Source organism: Callospermophilus lateralis, chromosome X (assembly GCF_048772815.1).
Source record: "Callospermophilus lateralis isolate mCalLat2 chromosome X, mCalLat2.hap1, whole genome shotgun sequence".
Lineage (NCBI taxonomy): Eukaryota > Metazoa > Chordata > Mammalia > Rodentia > Sciuridae > Callospermophilus > Callospermophilus lateralis.
The window spans coordinates 24,757,603-24,776,331 of NC_135325.1; the positions used below are offsets into that span (position 1 = coordinate 24,757,603).

Genomic DNA, 18,729 nt, shown 5'->3' on the forward strand with positions numbered 1-18,729 from the left:
GCTGTCAATGTCACCTGTATCCTTCTAGGATCAAATTCTTAAAATTATTTTTTAAGCCTCTGCCTCTCTTGTTTCTAACTCCAGACTACTGCTACACCTTATTGCTTCTTAACATTTTTTAAACTCATAAATGATATAAAATTATAGGAACATGTTCAAAATAATGAACAATGTGGAAATGTCTTTTTTTCATCCCTTCTTGAACCCCTCCAATCTCTGGATGTAACGTGATTCACAGGCCAGTATGCGTCATGCTTTGCCTTTTCCTATGTATCTACATGTATTACATATGCACATATCTGTTGCATTAAACATACATGCATTTAAAAACCTAATTATCTTCCTATTTTCAACTAATACTATAACTGAAATGTTTTACACTTCAGGTGTGTTTTATGTACCTCGTTTAAATTACACCATCATATTGCTGTAACTTGAAGCTACATCAAAATTTCCACTCTTTGGTAATTATCTCAAAATGTAAGTGCATCTTCTAATTTTTCTTTCAAAACTTCCTCTCTTGGATTTGTTATTTAGGTTTTCTCCTAACCAATATTTTAAAACTAAAAATAGTCTTCACTTTATTTTTTTTAAAGAGAGAGAGAGAATTTTAATATTTATTTTTTAGTTATCGGTGGACACAGAATCTTTATTTGTATGTGGTGCTGAGGATCGAACCCGGGCCGCATGCATGCCAGGCGAGCGTGCTACCGCTTGAGCCACATCCCCAGCCCAAAACAGTCTTCACTTTAAAATTATCAAGATACCTGATGCCAATATACAAACTAATAATATTAAATATCTTTTTCCAAACTAAGGATTCAGTAAAAGTTCACAGTGAACATTAGAGCATTCATATGAATTAATGTCAGACTATAGAATTTTTTGAAATTCCATAAAATACTTAATAGCATCTTGTGGACTAATTTTATTCCATGGCAGCACTAAGATGCAGAAAATATGATGGTTATAAACAAGATCCCTGAAACCAGACTACTCTAAGTTATTTACAAACTGGTTGACTATGGACGAGTTATTTAACTTCTCTATGCTTCAGTTTTCTCATCTGTATAATGGAGATAGTATTTCATGAAGTGGGATCATAAAGGTTAGTTGAGCCATGTTAGTATTAGCTGTTATTGTAGAATCTTCTGAGAATGCAGATCTTGAAGCATCAATATAAAGTTAATGGTACTGTTAATTGGCCTTCTTATTGTTTGGAGAATCAATTCCATGTGAAATTTGAAAAAAAAAAAAAAACTCAGCTACTACACTCCCACATAATATACCGTAGAGTTGCTCAGCGAGAAGAAATTGTTCTATTGAAAAAGAATGCCTACAATTCCATAGCATCTGCCCTTGAGTCTTTTATAGTAAAAGTACTATTTTTTTCTCTCCCCACAGCATCTTTATCTCTATGATAGTTCCTACTTTTGACAGCCATACGTACTGATACTCTAGTTATAGTTGCCCTGCAGGATGACTGCTTTGTCTTTTTGAAAGACACCCTCCAGTGAATTGTGCATATGTTATTTAGCTTTTCTTCCAAACATCCCTCTAAGAATGTTGGAAATCCATCTAATTGTGTTGTCGCACAGTAATAGGCAAAAAGGAAATTAACTTTTTTTTTTCCTTACTGGGGATAAAACCCAGGGCCTTATGCATGGTAGACAAGCACTCTATCATTGAGCTATATCCCCAGCTTTGAAATTATTCTTATTAATTTCATTCTAAGAGCACACCCATAAATATTCTGTATTTAAAGCTCAATTTCAAGTATACAGTAAAGAGAAATTTTAAGATATACCCTTTCTTTTGACTCAAATATCAACCTCTATCATTTTTAAGTGTGTTACTCAAAATAGATGCTTTTTAAAATTTATATCCTTGTGTGATACTGTTAGAATTTTGTATTATGGCATCGTTTTTGATGATCAGGAGAGTTAATGACCTACAAAAGCTATCAATGCCCAAAGGCAGCTGAATGACATACAAGTAATGTCATCTTTCCAAACAGTTTAGCCCATTTCAGCAGTTACTGACCACAGGACAGAATCCACATGTGAAATGTTTAAACAGAGCCATTTAGGTAAGGAATTGAAGAATAAAACAAAATGAATTTCTCTCTCCTAATCTGACTAGTATTTACTGTGCACATTTAACTTAAAAAATGAGGATCAACTCCTCATTTTGTTTTTCACTTATTTGAAGTATGTAGTGGGTAAAGGATTGTTCAACTGGGCCTATGAACTACCCGAAAAGAGGAATCAAAAGATGCTACATACTAGCTGGCATGGTGGTGCATGCCTGTAATCCCAGCAGCCCAGAAGGCTGAGGCAGGAGGATCACAAGTTCAAAGCCAGCCTCAGCAACAGTGAGGTACTAAACAACTCAGTGAGACCCTGTCTCCAAATAAAATACAAAATAGGGCTGGAAATGTGGCTAAGTGGTTGAGTGCCCTTAGTTCAATCCTCGAGACCCCACCCCCACCCCCAACACCACACACAAAGTTGCTACATACTTACATAAATTCATTCAGCCCAGATTCTGAGATTCTGGTTCTCAGTGCAAAGGCTCAGAAATTTGATTTGGTTGGCACATAATGAACAGGTGAGACACGAACTCAAACTAAACCAAGCATAGAGTTCCCTGTAGGCAGGACCAGAATATTCATTCCTGGAGCGAGAACTCTATGAAAACCAACCTACAGTGAGGAGTTTCTGGAAGGAAATGAAGTTTGAGCAAGAGGACTTCATTGTATGATTTGAGTGATTAATAGTATGAAAATTTGTCAGACAATGATTTGTTTCATCACCCAACATAGAACATGTGTTATAGAGTACAAACAAGTTGTTTCCCTTTAGAGACCTGGAAATTTCTTCCCTGGTTGCAGTCCATATGTACACCATCAGCATCTAGCTCCTTAGATCTTCTTTAACTAGGTCCAAGCTCACTGTCTCTTCTCCCCCATCCCGTGTTTCTTTTAAAGGACTGTATTATCGTCAAATAGATTTCATCTTACTGAATTACAATCACAGTCCACTCTGTCTTCTGGAGGAAACATCCTGATTTTCTTGATAAAGTTTTGGCTGTTTCTGATCTTGGCCACTCATTTACAAGCCCATTAGCCTATTCATACAGATACATTCAGTGCTTAACTAATTGAACTCTCAGAGGACAATTTTATTTCTTATATTCTTTCCATCTTCTCTGTCATCTGTATGTGCTCCCCTTCCTCTATTCCCCTCACAGGACAGACCTTTGGATTTTTAGAACAGAGACTAGATTTTACAGCCAAAGGCAGGGATAACAATTAGCATCATTCAAACATTTTTATAGCTCTCCACTCCTTGAATAATTGCTAAATATGATTCTGTAGAATACTCATGTAGGACCTTCTAAATCTGATATTTCAGACATAAAATATTTCTTAAGTAAATCCGGCTGTAATGATAATATATTCATTGACTGAGTTTCCAATTATTTTTTCCATGTCAGCATAAAACCAAAGAGACACACGAAGAATGGAAAGAATCAATCATGTTCTTTATGTGAGGAGACAGCAGTTGACAGTGATGCACAATCCAAACCATTAAATTTTCTGAAGTGCCCCTTTTGCTCTTAACCTTGCTTCTTCCTGTTTGTTTCAATCTTGGGGCCCTCTGATCCCTGATGCCTCTAAGGCTTTAGATACAGAAGAAAGATTTAGAGTAAATCCAGACAGTCTGCAATGACTTGGGCAATTTCCTCAGAGGTGGCTACCTCTTGGTCTGTAGGAAACATTTCAATTTTGAGTCATTTCAACAACATTTTGGTTTGGTGCTTACTGTATACAAAAAACAGGGGATTGGAAAGTTGGGAAGGCTCTGGACTCGAACCTGTTCTTTCAGTTGTTCTGAGATTTTGAGGTCATCCTGATCTTATGGCTATTGCAAGGCCCCAGAGCAGTCTTTGAGTGGCTCTCTGGTTATGTCTGCAAGTCTGGCAAGAGCCAAGCAAACCATGTATAACTCGCATGTAGAACGTAGTTCATAGACCTGAGGAGAGACTAAGGGATAGTATGTTGGGATGATGTTCAATCACAAAATCCAACAGATCACCCTAGGAGTCATCATCTTTGAGGAACTGTACAGAGAGAATCCAAATCAATAAAATGTGCTCAAAAGTTAGTGATGAGAGACAGGGCCGGGCAAGCTTCTTATGTTCACAAGGGGGTAGTTTTAAAACATCTATTTTGTAGTTCAGTAGTTGCCCCCATATAGCATCCCAAGACGTCCATAATGGATGCCTGAAACTGAAGATAGTAATGAAGCATACGTACAATAAGTTTTTTTCCTGTCTACCACATAGCACCATATTTAATTTGTCCTTCTATGTTTTATGACCTATGTCTTATGCCTTCTTAAAACATATGTTTTAAGCCTCATTTGTATCACTATTTTTGCACTGTGAGGCCATTATCAATAACCATTACTTGAACATAAACACTGCAATATGGATTAACAAGATGGCTATTAAGTGAGTAATGGGCAGGTAGTATATACAGTATGGATACACTGAACAAAGGGAGAAGCCACATCCTGAGCAGGACAGAATGGGATGGCACAAAATGTCATCACTCTACTCAAAATGGCACATGATTTAAAACTTCAGAATTGCTTGCTTTTGGAATTTTTTATATTTTCAGACTGAAGTTGACTTCAGGTAATTGAAACTGCAAATGAGCGGGGACACACACACACACACACACACACACACACATATATAATACATATTTGTGATAATTCACAAACGACTGCATAAATCATGAGAAATAAAGCCCTTCTTATGAGTAAAACATTACCCAGTATAGGGGAAGGCCCTGTGTTCTCCTCTGTGATTATATGAAAGTAATCAGGATCTTGAATTTCCCCTGAATTTACCTATATTTATACTACTAATGTATGTAGTTCTAAATTAAATAAAATAAAAGATACAAGATATAGCCTTCATATTGCAGTCGTTCTGCATGATTTCTTCTGTAACTGAAGCATTTTCATTCATTGTTTGTGAGATATATTTAGATTGATACATAGTATGCATTTATACTTGTTTCACCAGTTGTGCTTTTTATGCCTATGGCCCTAGTTTGGTGGGGGGAGAGACGGAGGGAGCTGCTTAAAGGGTCCTGACCTTTTGTGGACCATCCAGTATGTGCATTTAGTGTCCCAAAGTGGTGACCCAATCCAGCTGCAAGAGTGATGATGGGATCTGGCTGTCAGAAGAAGCCAATTATAATAGAAGAAACTGAATTTGCATGGAGGGCCTGGAATCAACTCAATGCCATTTTGTGATTTAAAAAACAAAACATGAAATAAGTATTTAATAAATGCATGTTTGCTGATTTTAAAAATGTTGTTTGTGTTAGGTACATTGGTATTTCAAAAATCATGTCGTTTTACAAGTGCTGTGGGGAAAATTGCCTAATTATTTTTTCTCTTTTGTTTCTTCCACCTTTTCAGTATTTTAATCATTCTGTCCCAGGGGATCTGATTCCTGCTTTGCAGCTTTCTGAAGAACCCAAGTTGAGCATCATTAGTGAAATTCAGCCGCTGTCTGACTACACATCACAGTAAAGCTTTGGAAAATTTTTTTTCTTTTTTTTTAGTTAAAACAATAATGACTTTCTTGGAACACAATTCCAGTAGAGTCTGTTTTCTGTGTATCCTGGAAGACTATCTAGCCACCATCAGCAATTCTGCAGAGACTTTATAAAAACTACTTTCACCAAACTTGAACCCAGTGACTCTGAGTTGGCCAGGGGGAACCTCAGCAATCGTCCACATCATTTCACCCTCTGGAAGATTCAACCAGTGAGTCCTACTCACAGCTACCACTGAAATATCATGTCTAAGAATTCGGAATTGATCAATCTGTCATTTTTATTAGATCATGAGAAGGAAATGATCCTGGGAGTCCTAAAGAGAGATGAATATTTGAAAAAAGTGGAGGACAAGAGAATAAGGTAAGACCCTTTTATCATTTCCTCCCTCCTTGACTGTTTCCTGTTTGAAGCAATTTAAATCAGAAATACGGTAAGTGTGACCGCATTGGAGACAGATGTTTGTCAGGGACATTATGGGTTCCCAATAGTGGACCAAATATTAGAAAACATCTTCAGTATTTCAGCATTTAGTAAAATAGGAACATGAACTCCATTGAATCATATGATGTTAGTGAGAACACTCATTTGCTAACAACATCATAACTAATACCTAAGAAGAACGATACTCAAGTTCGTTTAACAACTCTGGTGTGTATTTGTTGTGTGACTTTGAGCAAGTTATTTGCTATGATTTGGACCTTTACTATTCCTCAAAGGCCTAGCCTATATGTTAATGTCATGGTCCCCAGCTTGGTGCTCATTAGAGGTGTCAGAAACTATAAGAGATGGGGCCTATCTTCAATAGATGAATGGATAAAGAAACTGTGGTGTATATACACGATGGACTATTACTCTGCCCTAAAGAAGAATGAAATTATGGCATTTTCAGGCAAATGGATGGAGTTGGAGAATATAATGCTAAGTAAAGTAAGCCAATCCCCAAAAACCAAAGGCCAAATATTTTCTCTGATATGAGGATGCTGATACATAATAAGGATGGTGAGGGGAAGCATGGGAGGAATGGAGGAACTTTAGATAGGGCAAAGGGGAGGGAGGGGAAAGGAAGGGGACATGCGGGTAGGAAAAATGGTGGAATGAGATGGACATCATTACCCCAAGTACATGTATGAAGACACAAATGGTATGAATCTACTTTGTGTACAACCAGAGACATAAAAAATTGTGCTGTATATGTGTACTATGAATTGAAATGCATTCTGATGTCATGTATAACAAATTAGAATAAATAAATAAATTTTAAAAAATTAAAAAAAAGAGAGAGATGCAGCCTAGTGGGAGGACTTAGGTCATTGGGGTTGTGCCCACAAAGGGGATTGTGGGACACCAATCTCTTTTTTTCTTTTGCTTTCTGGTCACCATGAGGTAAATAGGCATCCTCTGCCACATGCACCCACTATGTGTATTGCCTTGTCAAAGCCCAAAAGCAACTGGACCAAACCACCATGGGTGGAAACCATGAGCCAAAATAAACCTTTTCTGTTTTTAAGTTGATTATTTCAGATATTTTGTTATAGTAACAGGAAGCTGAAAACACATTACTCAATTTCTTCATGCCTTGCTTTCTCATCAGTAAAACAAAGATAATAAGTCAATCGTGGTGGCACATACCTGTAATTCCAGCAGCTCGGGAGGCTGAGATAGGAGGATCATGAGTTTAAAGCCAGCCTCAGCAATGGCGAGGCCCTAAGCAACTCAGTGAGACCCTGTTTCTAAATAAAATACAAAATAGGGGTGGAGATGTAGCTCAGTGCCTATGGGTTCAATCCCTGGTACCAAAAAAAGAATAGTACCTCACAGGATTGTTGAAGAAAGGTAATTATCAAGAAAGATGATACACAATGCAACGCTTGGTACCTGAGTATTCAATAAACATGAGTTATTATTTATTTGTAATGCCTTTCTCAGGTCAGTCTTCTTGGAACTTTGCCTTTGCCCACACCTGGGAGAAGAAGAAAGGGATCTGGATAATGAAAAGTTCCCATGATATCTCCCGAGTCAGTTGAATTTATTGACATAAGTTTCTATGTGAATGGAGTTGAGCAATATGAATACAGTTGGGTTTCACATACATTTTAGGCAGGGCTGATATTTAGTTGGTTTCCCAGATATGACCTCACCTGTGTGTCAGCCAGCATCCCTCTGATTGTTTGCATCATCTGCTCTGAATTGTCATATCATCATTATGATTAGTTGCAATACCCATTGTCATTGGTTGCTGCCTGTACTGGTTATTACGCCTCACCCCGGAAGAGAGGTTATACATAAAAATCAGTATAAAGAAAGTCCCTCTTCAATAACTGCCAACTGTGCATGGTGCATTTTTTTGGTCTTTTATGGCTCCCCAAATAATAATCTGAGTCTTATATTTATTATTTTATTTTTCTGGTGCTGAGGATTGAATCCAGAGCCTTGTGCATGATAAGCATGATAAACATATACTCTGTCACTGAGCTGCACCCCTAGCTCATGAAACTTATTTTACTTGAGGATAAAACTTGTCATAAAATTATCTTCACATGTTACAAAAATATTCACTATTCCTGAAGCAAGTAGGATCCTTAGAATTGGAACTACATCAAAATATTCTTGACTTGATATTTATTTCATAGTTAAAAGTACAGAGACTTCATTTCTACTTTTCCAAGATATTCAACCAATCTTATAGAAACCAAAGGTTTTGATTAAAATTATTGTCCTTTTTCGAGGCCTAGAATTCAAGTGCAGTTAGTTATTGTAAAGAAATCAGGAACTGTATTTTTGGCGTTAGTGTAGTCTAGTTGCAAAAGTGAATAAATTGTGTAATGCACTGCAGAAAGTGACACTGTTTATGGGGGATGATGTATTAACTTATTGGTGACATTCTCAGGGAAATTAAAAATCATTCCCTAGGAAGAAATAATTTAATACCAGATCCCAGGAAGCATTGAAATATAATAAATAGGATTTAATTCAGAATATTTGTTACTGTCATTCTCAATAACTTTTTGAAATGATATATTTTACTCCCTCTTTTCTTTTCCCATTTTATTTTTTCCTTGTCTTCTTACCAACTATAAATTAATAAAGCCAATTGTGTAATTTACAACAGAGCTATCCAGAATACCATCACTAATTTCCTGGATTTTTCAAACTTTTTTGAGAGTAGCAGAAAAAAGGCTTCTATAGATCCAAGAGACACTTTTATAGAAAATAGGTGTTTTAAAGCTATGTTTTTCCCCCTTCTTTAATAATAATAGTGGCTAATATTTATTGAGTGTTCTGTATAACTGCATTAGATATGTTGTCTCATTTTGGTCTGAGCTCTCAAAACAGGAGCTTAGGCTGGGTGACTCAGACCTAGCCACCCTTAATGGCCTCATGCATTGAGAAGTCATCCCAAAGTGGGTGGCAAGATGTTTAGAGTACATGCTGTTGAATCACACATCCAGAATTCAAATCTTAGATGCATCATGAAATCTTTCGGTTACTTTAGACAAGAAGCTTCCATAGATAAATCTATTTCCCCATCTGACAAAATAGAAATAATAATAGTAGTTACCTTATAAGGTTGGCTTTAGGATTAAATCAGTTGTCTTTAGGTGACTGGGGTTTCCCATAGAGCCACAAGTGACAGGCAACTCTCCCCTGCGTCCCCTTCTCCCTTACAGATTTCCCTGAGAGTACTTCAGAAGTCACTTGTACACAAGTGTATATCTCAGAATTACTTCCGGAAGATCCAGCCCAAAAGACTGTAAAGCTTTTATTACTAAAGATATTGCTATTTAACAAAGTTAGTTTTAAGGGAAATATACATATAATAAGTCTGGGGGTAACATTAAAAGTGAGGATTTTTGGTTTATTTGATTTACAAATTAAGATGTTCCCAGCAATTTTTATCATAGTAATTAGGGTTTACATACTGGCAAAACAAGAAATGAGGCACTACATTTAAGCACCTTGGTCAGATAGTATTACCTTCTGTGTTTTTTTTTCCTTTATCCTTCTCTGATTCTTCCTCTTTTCTTTTTTTAGAGAAAGATAGAGAGAGAGAGAGAGAATTTTTTTTAATATTTATTTTTTTTCAGTTTTCGGCGGGCACAACATCTTTGTTTGTATGTGGTGCTGAGGATTGAACCCGGGCCGCATGCATGCCAGGCAAGCACGCTACCGCTTGAGCCACATCCCCACCCCTCTTCTTCTTTTTTTATTGTAAGTTAAAATACAACCTAAATCCACTCAGTGCAGCTTAATTTGGACCCAATATGTCTGCATGATAGTGAAACTCTGCAAATACTTTTGTATCACCTGCTTTCTACTGGTCCATGTTGGACTCTTGAGAGAAGAGCAGATTGATATAAAAGAACAGAAGACTCCTCAGGGTATTCTGCTATAAAATCCAAAGATTCTGTGATATTCAATTGGAGGAAAACTATACCCTTATTTTTTATTAGCCTTAAGTGAAATTCAGCATGTCATTCAGTTATGAATGTAGGCAGAACACCACAGTAGTATTAACTGTATCTCTGACTTTGTCACCAGGAGAGGTCGTAGAAATTAACATATCACATTGATGATGTAACAAATACTTCAAAATATCATTTATGTTCATCACTACTACAAAATTATGGCAATTATTATGTCTTCCAGAGGATTTTTCATATTTAATATGAAAATGAAGTACCTATTATTGTAGAGCAATTTAATTTAATTTTTTTTCTTTTTTTCCACTCTTAGGAATGGAATCCAGGGCCTTACACATTCTAGGCAAGTGCTCGGCAAACACTGAGCCATATTCTCAGCTCCAATGTTTTTTTTAATATTTTAATACTGCATTTCATTATAATTAAATTTCTTTGTAAACCTGTGTATTGTATAGTATGCAGACAAAAGCATGATTCTGAGATCAGGGTCCTTAAGCTTCACCAGGCTAGCAGAATACTTCATGGCACCAAAAACAGGAAGGTGCCCAATATAGAAGCTCACAGGGGAAGACAGATATGTAACAAACTAAAGAAAATAAGCACAAACTATAGGCAGAACCCAGAGGTTAGCATAGAACACACTGTCTTTGGGGATTCTATTAGTCAGGACTCTCCAGAGAAACAGAACCAATAGAATGTAGATAGATAGATAGAAGAATGGAGAGATACATGGACAGGTAAAGGTATTCATTATAAGGAATTGACTCATGTGATTGTGGAGGTTGAGAAGCCCAGTTCCAGGAAAAAAAAATGGCATAGTTTCAATCCAAGTCCACAGGCCTGAGAACCATAAAGCCAATGGTGTGAATTCTGGTCCAAGTCTAAAGGCCAAATATAAGAGAAAACTGATCTCCCAGCTTGATTGTCAAGCAGAGAAAGAGAATTCTTTATTACTCAGCCTTTTATTCTATTCAGCTCTTTACTAGATCAGTTGAAGGTCACTTATACTGGGGAGGGCATTGTACTTTATCTAGTCTATTGTTAATCTCATCCAGAAACACTGCAACAAGAAATATCCAGAAACAATGTTTAATCAAATATCTGGGCACTCAGTGGCCCAGTTAAGTTGCCACATATACTTAGCAGAAAAAAAAAAAAAAAAAAATATATATATATATATATATATATATATATATATATATATATATAATATTAGTAAAGGGACTATTGCCATATAGTCCCTTTATTACACTTTTTTGGGGGGGCACTGGAGATTGAATCCAGGGTCACTTAACCACTGATCCACATCCCCAGCCCTATTTTTTATGTTTTCTTTTTCTTTTTTGAGACAGAGTCTCACTACATCCTTAGGGCCTTGCTAGGTTGCTGAGGTTGGTTTTCAATTTACAATTTTCCTGCCTCAGTCGCCAAAGTCACTGGAATTACAAGTGTGAACCACTACTTCTGCCTTTCTTACACTTTTGTGAATTTTATAGTTAGTACTGGCTTTGCATTCCTATTTCCTTCTCTCTCTCTCTCTCTCTCTCTCTCTCTCTCTCTCTCTCTCTCTCTCTCTCTCTCCTTCTTTATCTCTATCTCTCTCCTTGCATCTCACCACTCGTGGCTATTCCTTACTCTAACTTTGCCAGATCAGACAAGGAACTTAGTCCTTTTTACTTCTTATCCTCCCAAACCATCAACACAAGGAATGTAGGTGTGTAACATGTTTTATTGCAGCAGTAAACTTTGATGCTCCCCATTTCAAAAATCGTTTCCACCATGTTACAGAGATATAAATTGATATCTTGTGGAAGTTGAAGGTAATGTAATTATGAATGAGATACAAATTGAAGAATTGTTTGAGCTTGACTTCAAAATGAGTAAAAGATTTCAAAATTGTCAAATAATTATAGGTCAGCTGTATTTCAGTTCTCTACCATAACATGCAAAATTGCTTTCAGATTCTGCTAATCAGTTTCAGAATGAAATAGAAGTCAAGTAATTTTTTAAAGAATTATAAAGATTACAAAGAAGAATCTTACTCCACTAGTCAAGAAATTGGAGTTTGAAAAGCAGTAGGTTGATTATGTGTTTGTGTGTTTATTTGAGTAGATCTTCCTTTGAAATGAAAAAAATGGAAGAAGAAAAAATATAAAAATTGTATCAAATTAATGTTTTAGACCTTATGCCCAGATGTTATCCACAGTCAACAAAATCACTGAAATGTGACATTATTTGAGGTGGGACTGGTTGCTGGAGGCTCATGAAGATACTCCATACCCAGAAGGTACAGAGCAAGCCTGATAATTACCTCCAGGCATAAGGGCTATGGGCTGGGGGAGGGGGAGTCACCTGCCCACTACCATTATATTCTAGGTTCATCCAAATATACATTATTTTCCTTCAGACCAAGCAGAAAGGAGTCATAGTAGACAACTAGACACAGGGTTTAACTGTTAGAGAATAAGAGAATTTTAAATGTTCTCTGTGGAAAACAAATCACTCAGATTTCTTGATGGCTCTAATGCATCAAAGAAAGAGGGAAGAATTGTTACAAAGAAAATTGAGCTATCAATAGTAATTGCAAATGAAAAAAAAATACTGACAGTTTGTGAGTATAAAACAGAGATCACTGTTGATTGTATCATATTCTAGATTTTTCTAACTGAAAGAACTCAGACTAACATAAAATATACATGACTCATAATATCTACTCCAAAAATTCTCATTAACAGATTTTTAATGCACTTGATCTCCTATACCTAAAAACAAATACTATTCAATGTCTACTTTGTGATATTGGTTCATTTAAGAGTTCTTCAGCTTATAAATAACTATTCATGTTAGCAGTTCATTTGTGGGTTTTATTCTCTCTAAGGGGATGTCATTTCCATTTGGCCACCACACACTAAAATACAGCAACCCTTACATTCTCTTGGGTACCTAATTTTGGGCTTTACTCGGTAGCAGACCCTCTTCATTGCTTTACAGCATACATTTCTACTTTCTCTCCCTATTCAAACTTGCTTTGCTCAGCTCCAGCAAAAGATTTTTTAAAAAATAATTAGTCATACTTAGACAAGGATTCCTCTGGCAACTGTAATTGATCTTTAGGTGGACATGATACCCAAAACAGGAGAGTTATAAATGGGTCTAGTTTTTATTAAAGATTCTCTTCCCCATTGGACATGTTCAAGAAAGCATGTTATCCCAGGTATTACTGAGGACGAAGGCCAGTGATTAATGAAATGGAGCCAAAAGAATGGTCAATAATTATTGTTAGCATTTTTTTGTTGTAGTTACTGGGGATTGAACCCAGGGGCACTCAACCACTAAGCCACACCTCCAGCCCTTTTTACTTTTTGTTTCGAGACAGTGTCTCACTGAGTTGCTTAGGGCCTCCTAAGGCTGGCTTTGAATTCTCAATCCTCTTGCCTCACTTTCCAAGCTTCTGGGATTACAGGTGTGCACCGCCATGCCAGGTTATTTGTTAGCATCTAGAATCTATCACATTTCTGAAATTCTTATTTAAGCCATATAATATGCTTCCTTATTATTTATAGCAATTTCAATCAGATTCTCTGTTATATGCAGTTAAAAAGCATCCTACAATCTCCAAGAGTCAGAATTAACCAACATTTGTGCAGTACCCTTTATAGGCCTAGTGCTATTTTGGGAGGGTTGTAGGGATCTAATCAGGTCTTTGCACATGTTAAGCTCATACTCTACCACTAAGCTATATCCCTAACCCCAATGGTTATTTTTATTGTTGAAATAATGGAAATGAGCTGAGACACAATTTTCATGCTTATTGGGTCTATAAAGAAGTTTGTAGTTATAGATCATGTATTTATTTGATCATGTATTTGTGGATCACGTATTTATTTATTTATTTATTAATGGAGTAGACTGGAGGTCAACAAATTTTCTACATTAAGGGCCTGAGAGTAAATATCTTAGTCTCTATGGGCCATATGTTGTGTGTTACAAGTACTTTGACATTGTAGAATAAAAGTAGCCATTGAAAATATGTAAACAAATTGCTATGGCTGTATGTCAATAAAGGTTTGTTTACAAAAACAACAGTGCGCTGACTTTTGGTGTTGATGACAACACCTTGATAGGTCTAGCCTTGGGAATAGCTGGCTACATTAGAAAGCCCCGATAACTACTTAAGGGGGAAGTAGAACCTCTATAGTCCAAGAGATTCTTTTCTAGGGACAGCAGGTAGTGGATTGAATCCAGGGAACTTTACCTCTGAGCTATATTCTTAGCCCTTTCTTTTTTTATTTTGAGACCAAGTCTCACTAAGTTGCTGTGCTGGTCTCAGATTCGTGATCCTCCTGCCTTGGCCTCTGGAATTGCTGGGATTGCAGGTGTGCACCAAAATGCTTGGTTAGCCCAAGAAATTCAATGGAGTTGGACTATAAACAGCTCTCAGAGATGGAGCATTTGCTCCTTGTTAGACCACGACACAAAGAAAAGACCACCGACTCCAATTGAAATCCAATTAAAGCAAGCTTATAATTTCAACCAGCTGGGTTGTCTCTCCCCAAAACTGCAGGAACAGAAGACACCCTCCCCCAGCTCTCTAGGAGCACAGCTTTATAAAAGCACAGAAAGTTATGCAAAGGGGGGTTTGAGAACTTACACATAACAACATTTTGACAAACATAGCACAAAGGCTAGTTAATATTTTACCTGGCCCCGACATCAGAATTTATGAGGGTCATTAGAGTTTCAAGAGAGGGTTTTATCTGGTCAGGGAGAGCCAGGCATGGGTGAGTTCAAGGCACAGGCAGGCATTCCAAGCAAGTTTAGAAATCTCAGTAATTTATAGTAAAGCCAAAATTAGCTTTTCATGCCTTTGTGGTGAAATGACTCCCAATCTTAAGAGGGAATTACACTGGGTTTATCACTCCTGTCTGGAAGGTTTGATCATTTCACAAAGTCCCACCATCTCCAGATTATGCCTCACCCAGTCTGTAGTAGCACATGTCCTGATACAGCTTAAATGTGTTTCATTGTCTTTAGATGGTAAAAATAATCTGGATGTCTAGAAGATACCAAGAAATAGAGGAACATTCTGCAAAACTGCAATAGACAGGTTATAAATTCATTCATATGATGATGTAAGAACTATAAATAGTCCCATTTACAGATGAGGAAGCTGTTGTGCAGTTAACTTGTCCAAGGTCACTTTACCTTGTAAGTGCTGGGACTGCAATTTGTAACCTCACAGCCTGGCTTCAGAGCTCAGATTCCACTCTTGGGCCACTTGGAATTTCTGAGAAATTTATCAAACTTTGTTGGGATAGGAGAGGCCAAAATAGAGATAGTAAACTATCCAGTGCTTACCTTACACCAGAGAATGTATTACTCAATTCGCACATATATTCTTGTTTAATCCCCAGATTGTTCTGGAGGTATATGTTATTATAATGTACTATAGCTATGGCAACTGAAATTTGAGAGATTAAAATTTGGGGGAGAGGGCAGTTATCAGGGATTGAACTCAGAAGCACTCGGCCACTGAGCCATATCCCCAGAACTACATTTTTGTATTTTATTTAGAAACAGGGTATCACTGAGTTGCTTAGTGTCTCACCGTTGCTGAGGCTGGCTTTGAACTCACGACCCTCCTGCCTCAGCCTGCCAAGCCACAGGAATTTCAGGCATGCTCCACTGCACTCACAGGAATTTCAGGCATGCTCCACTGCGCTTGGCTGAGAGATTCAAATTTTCACCCAGCTGGGAAACATCACAGCTTAGGTTGTCTCATTCATATCACTACCCTTTTCTCTATGCTGTGATGTTTTACACGTATTTAGGCCCTTTTGAATGTCCGCCCATGGCCTTTCCAACAGCTGTCACAGAAATGAAACAAAACAGAAAAACATTTCCTAATTTTGGTATTTACTGACAGTTCTGACCTATAAGCTGTATGACATTATCCAAAGTTACTATGACTTGTTTCAAACAATAAAAAGGAACAAAAGTTCTTCAAGTTCTGCTATTCTTTATGCTGATGGAAAACCCAAGTACAAGTTTATTGTTTTGTTCTACACAGCTGGTTTCACAGAAATGGGCCACTATGCAAGCCAAAGCTTAGCATCATCAAGAGACCATAGACCCCAGTCTGGAAATTAGCATTCACCTTATGGTTTTGTCTTTAATGTGGTTGATTCCTTCAGTTCAGTCCTAGAGGAAGAGAAGGAAGGAGAAATAGAAGGCAAAAGTATATTCAAATTGGCTATTTGGAATCCTGCAGAGAAGCTAAAGATTGGGTTCAAATGGATTTGATGTGATTCTGGGAATTATACATTCAGCCTGGAAGTCAAGGAGAGCAATAAGTACCAAGCACTAATATCCTGTTAGTACTCCACAAACGTTTGATCTGCAGAATTATTTGTTTTTCCAAATCTTATCGCACTGCCGCTAAGAACAAAATTAGTTTGACCTTCTCAAAAACCCAAAGACCCACTGTCTCCATAAAACACCAGGAGAACTATTGGAGCAGACTTCTAGTTTGGTAAACATTTTGTTTTAATCCTAATAGAATTGCCACAAAGCTTCTTCATAGATTAACAGAAATTCCCAGCATGAACATACTGGTTCCCTAATAGAACTCAAACACTTAATGAGTCACAGAGTAAATGAAACAAAAAATTCAGCTCTGCCTTAAATGAATTTAAAACTTTGGGGAGTTTTCCTACCAAGATCTTACTAATTTCAGTATAAACATATATATAGGAAACTAACATACTTTGATTTTGTAGCATTTTCCTCCAAGTAATTTTTACTTCTGGTGCTTACTGTAGGCACAGGACCCCAAATATCTGATATTTGGAGACATATCAACCATTTGATTATTCAAATAAATCAACTTATACTTGCTCAGCCATTTTTTGTTTGAAACTATATGTCATTAATAGTCATAAGTAAGTTTGCTACCTATCTAGGTTTTATGTATTTATGTATCTATATCTATATGTGTGTGTGTCTTTATAGAGATCTATATTATTTCATGCTAATATTATTTGTATTATTTCAAAGATATAGATAGACTGTAGAGAAACATAGAAATAATCTGTCAATATCTGTATTTTTCAAATCTCTGTGTACACACACTCACACACACACACACACACACACACACACACAGTCTATTTCTAAATATCTTTCACTCTTCCCCCATATTCCCATTTTAATTTGTTTCCCTTCTTTTTTGTTCTTCTGTAGCCAGAATTGGCATAGAGGACATGACTGTAGGCAACAGGGGTTAACTTGCACTCATAGCCAGTAAATTTCCCTTCTTTTTTACTATAAATTGCAAAAACATAGAATAATCCACCTTATGTTATCTAGAATGTGACTAAATGTTAAGTCTGGGAGGGAGAGTGAACAAGATTCATGCCCACCCAAATATAGATCAATTCATAAGGAAATAAATAATATCAATTATATTGTTGGGAAAATAAGTATTTAATTTCTAAATAAATAATATAAGCAAAATTTTCACTAATAAAAATGTCACTTCACGGGGCTGGAGTTGTAGCTCAGTGGTAGAGCACTTGCCTGCCATGTGTGAGGCCCAGGGTTTGATCCTCAGCACCACATACAAATAAATAAATAAATAAATAGATAGATAAATAAAAATAAAATAAAATGAAAGATCCATTTACAACTAAAAAATTTTAAAAATGTCACTTCTTATATTGCAGATTTCAGGCAGATGATCATTTTATATTAATAGTAATATTATAAGAATTTCCCCAAATTAATTAAGAATTATTGTTTAATCACTTTTAATCAGTAATAAGATTAGGCTGACATGTTTAATAATTTTTCTAACAATTATTTTACTACAGAGCAATTAAGCATAACTGTTGAACATTTAATGCAAATAACTAAAATTAATAAAACTTTTTAAACAACAAAGGATTTCAAAAAATTTTTTAGTCGTAGTTGGACACAATACCTTTATTTTGTTTATTTATTTTTATGTGGTGCTGAGGCTCAAACCCAGGGCCTTGCATGTGCAAGGCAAGCGCTCTACCACTGAGCCACAACCTCAGCCTCAAAGGATTTTTTTTACACTGCTGGAGATGGAACTCAGGGCTACACACATGCTAGGCAAACGCTCTAACAAAGAGCTATATGCTCAGGCAAGAATTGCACTAGGATCCAAAAAGGACATCAATATCTACAATATTTTATATATCCTAAAACCTCTACCCAATTAAATAATCTTTTAATATCTTCTGATACATTTTTCATCATAAAAGTTATAGGCTTAGGATAGAAAATCAGAAAATTATATAACCTGAACTTTTAAACCTCATATAGATTTCCTCTTCTCTGAGATAGTCTTCACCTGTGTTGAATTCCTTCCTAACACATTTATGTATTTATTCATAGTTTTTTGTAATTGGAGCCATACTGCATATATATAATTTTATATTCTCTGTTTTTGTTTGATATTATCTCATGAATAGTTTTCATATCATGAAAAATTTTTTGGAGCTGATCACAGTGATGCATACCTGTAATCCCAGTGGCTGGGGAGGCTGAGGCAGGAGGATCACGAGTTCAAAGCCAGCCTCAGCAACTGTGAGGCGTTAAGCAACTCAGTGAGCCCTGTCACTAAATAAAATAGGGCTG

The 18,729-nt window shown here is 36.5% G+C and overlaps 1 protein-coding gene across 2 annotated transcripts in view; it reads left to right on the forward strand.

Moving 5' to 3' along the window:
• Nucleotides 1-5,885: 5,885 nt before the first annotated feature.
• Sytl5 (synaptotagmin like 5) overlaps nt 5,886-18,729 on the forward strand; it is a 106,236-nt gene continuing 93,392 nt past the window's right edge. For both annotated transcript variants that reach the window (XM_077107446.1, XM_077107447.1), the window contains exon 1: nt 5,886-6,004. In XM_077107446.1, the coding sequence (XP_076963561.1) occupies nt 5,886-6,004 (119 nt within the window). The remainder of the gene's footprint in view (nt 6,005-18,729) is intronic.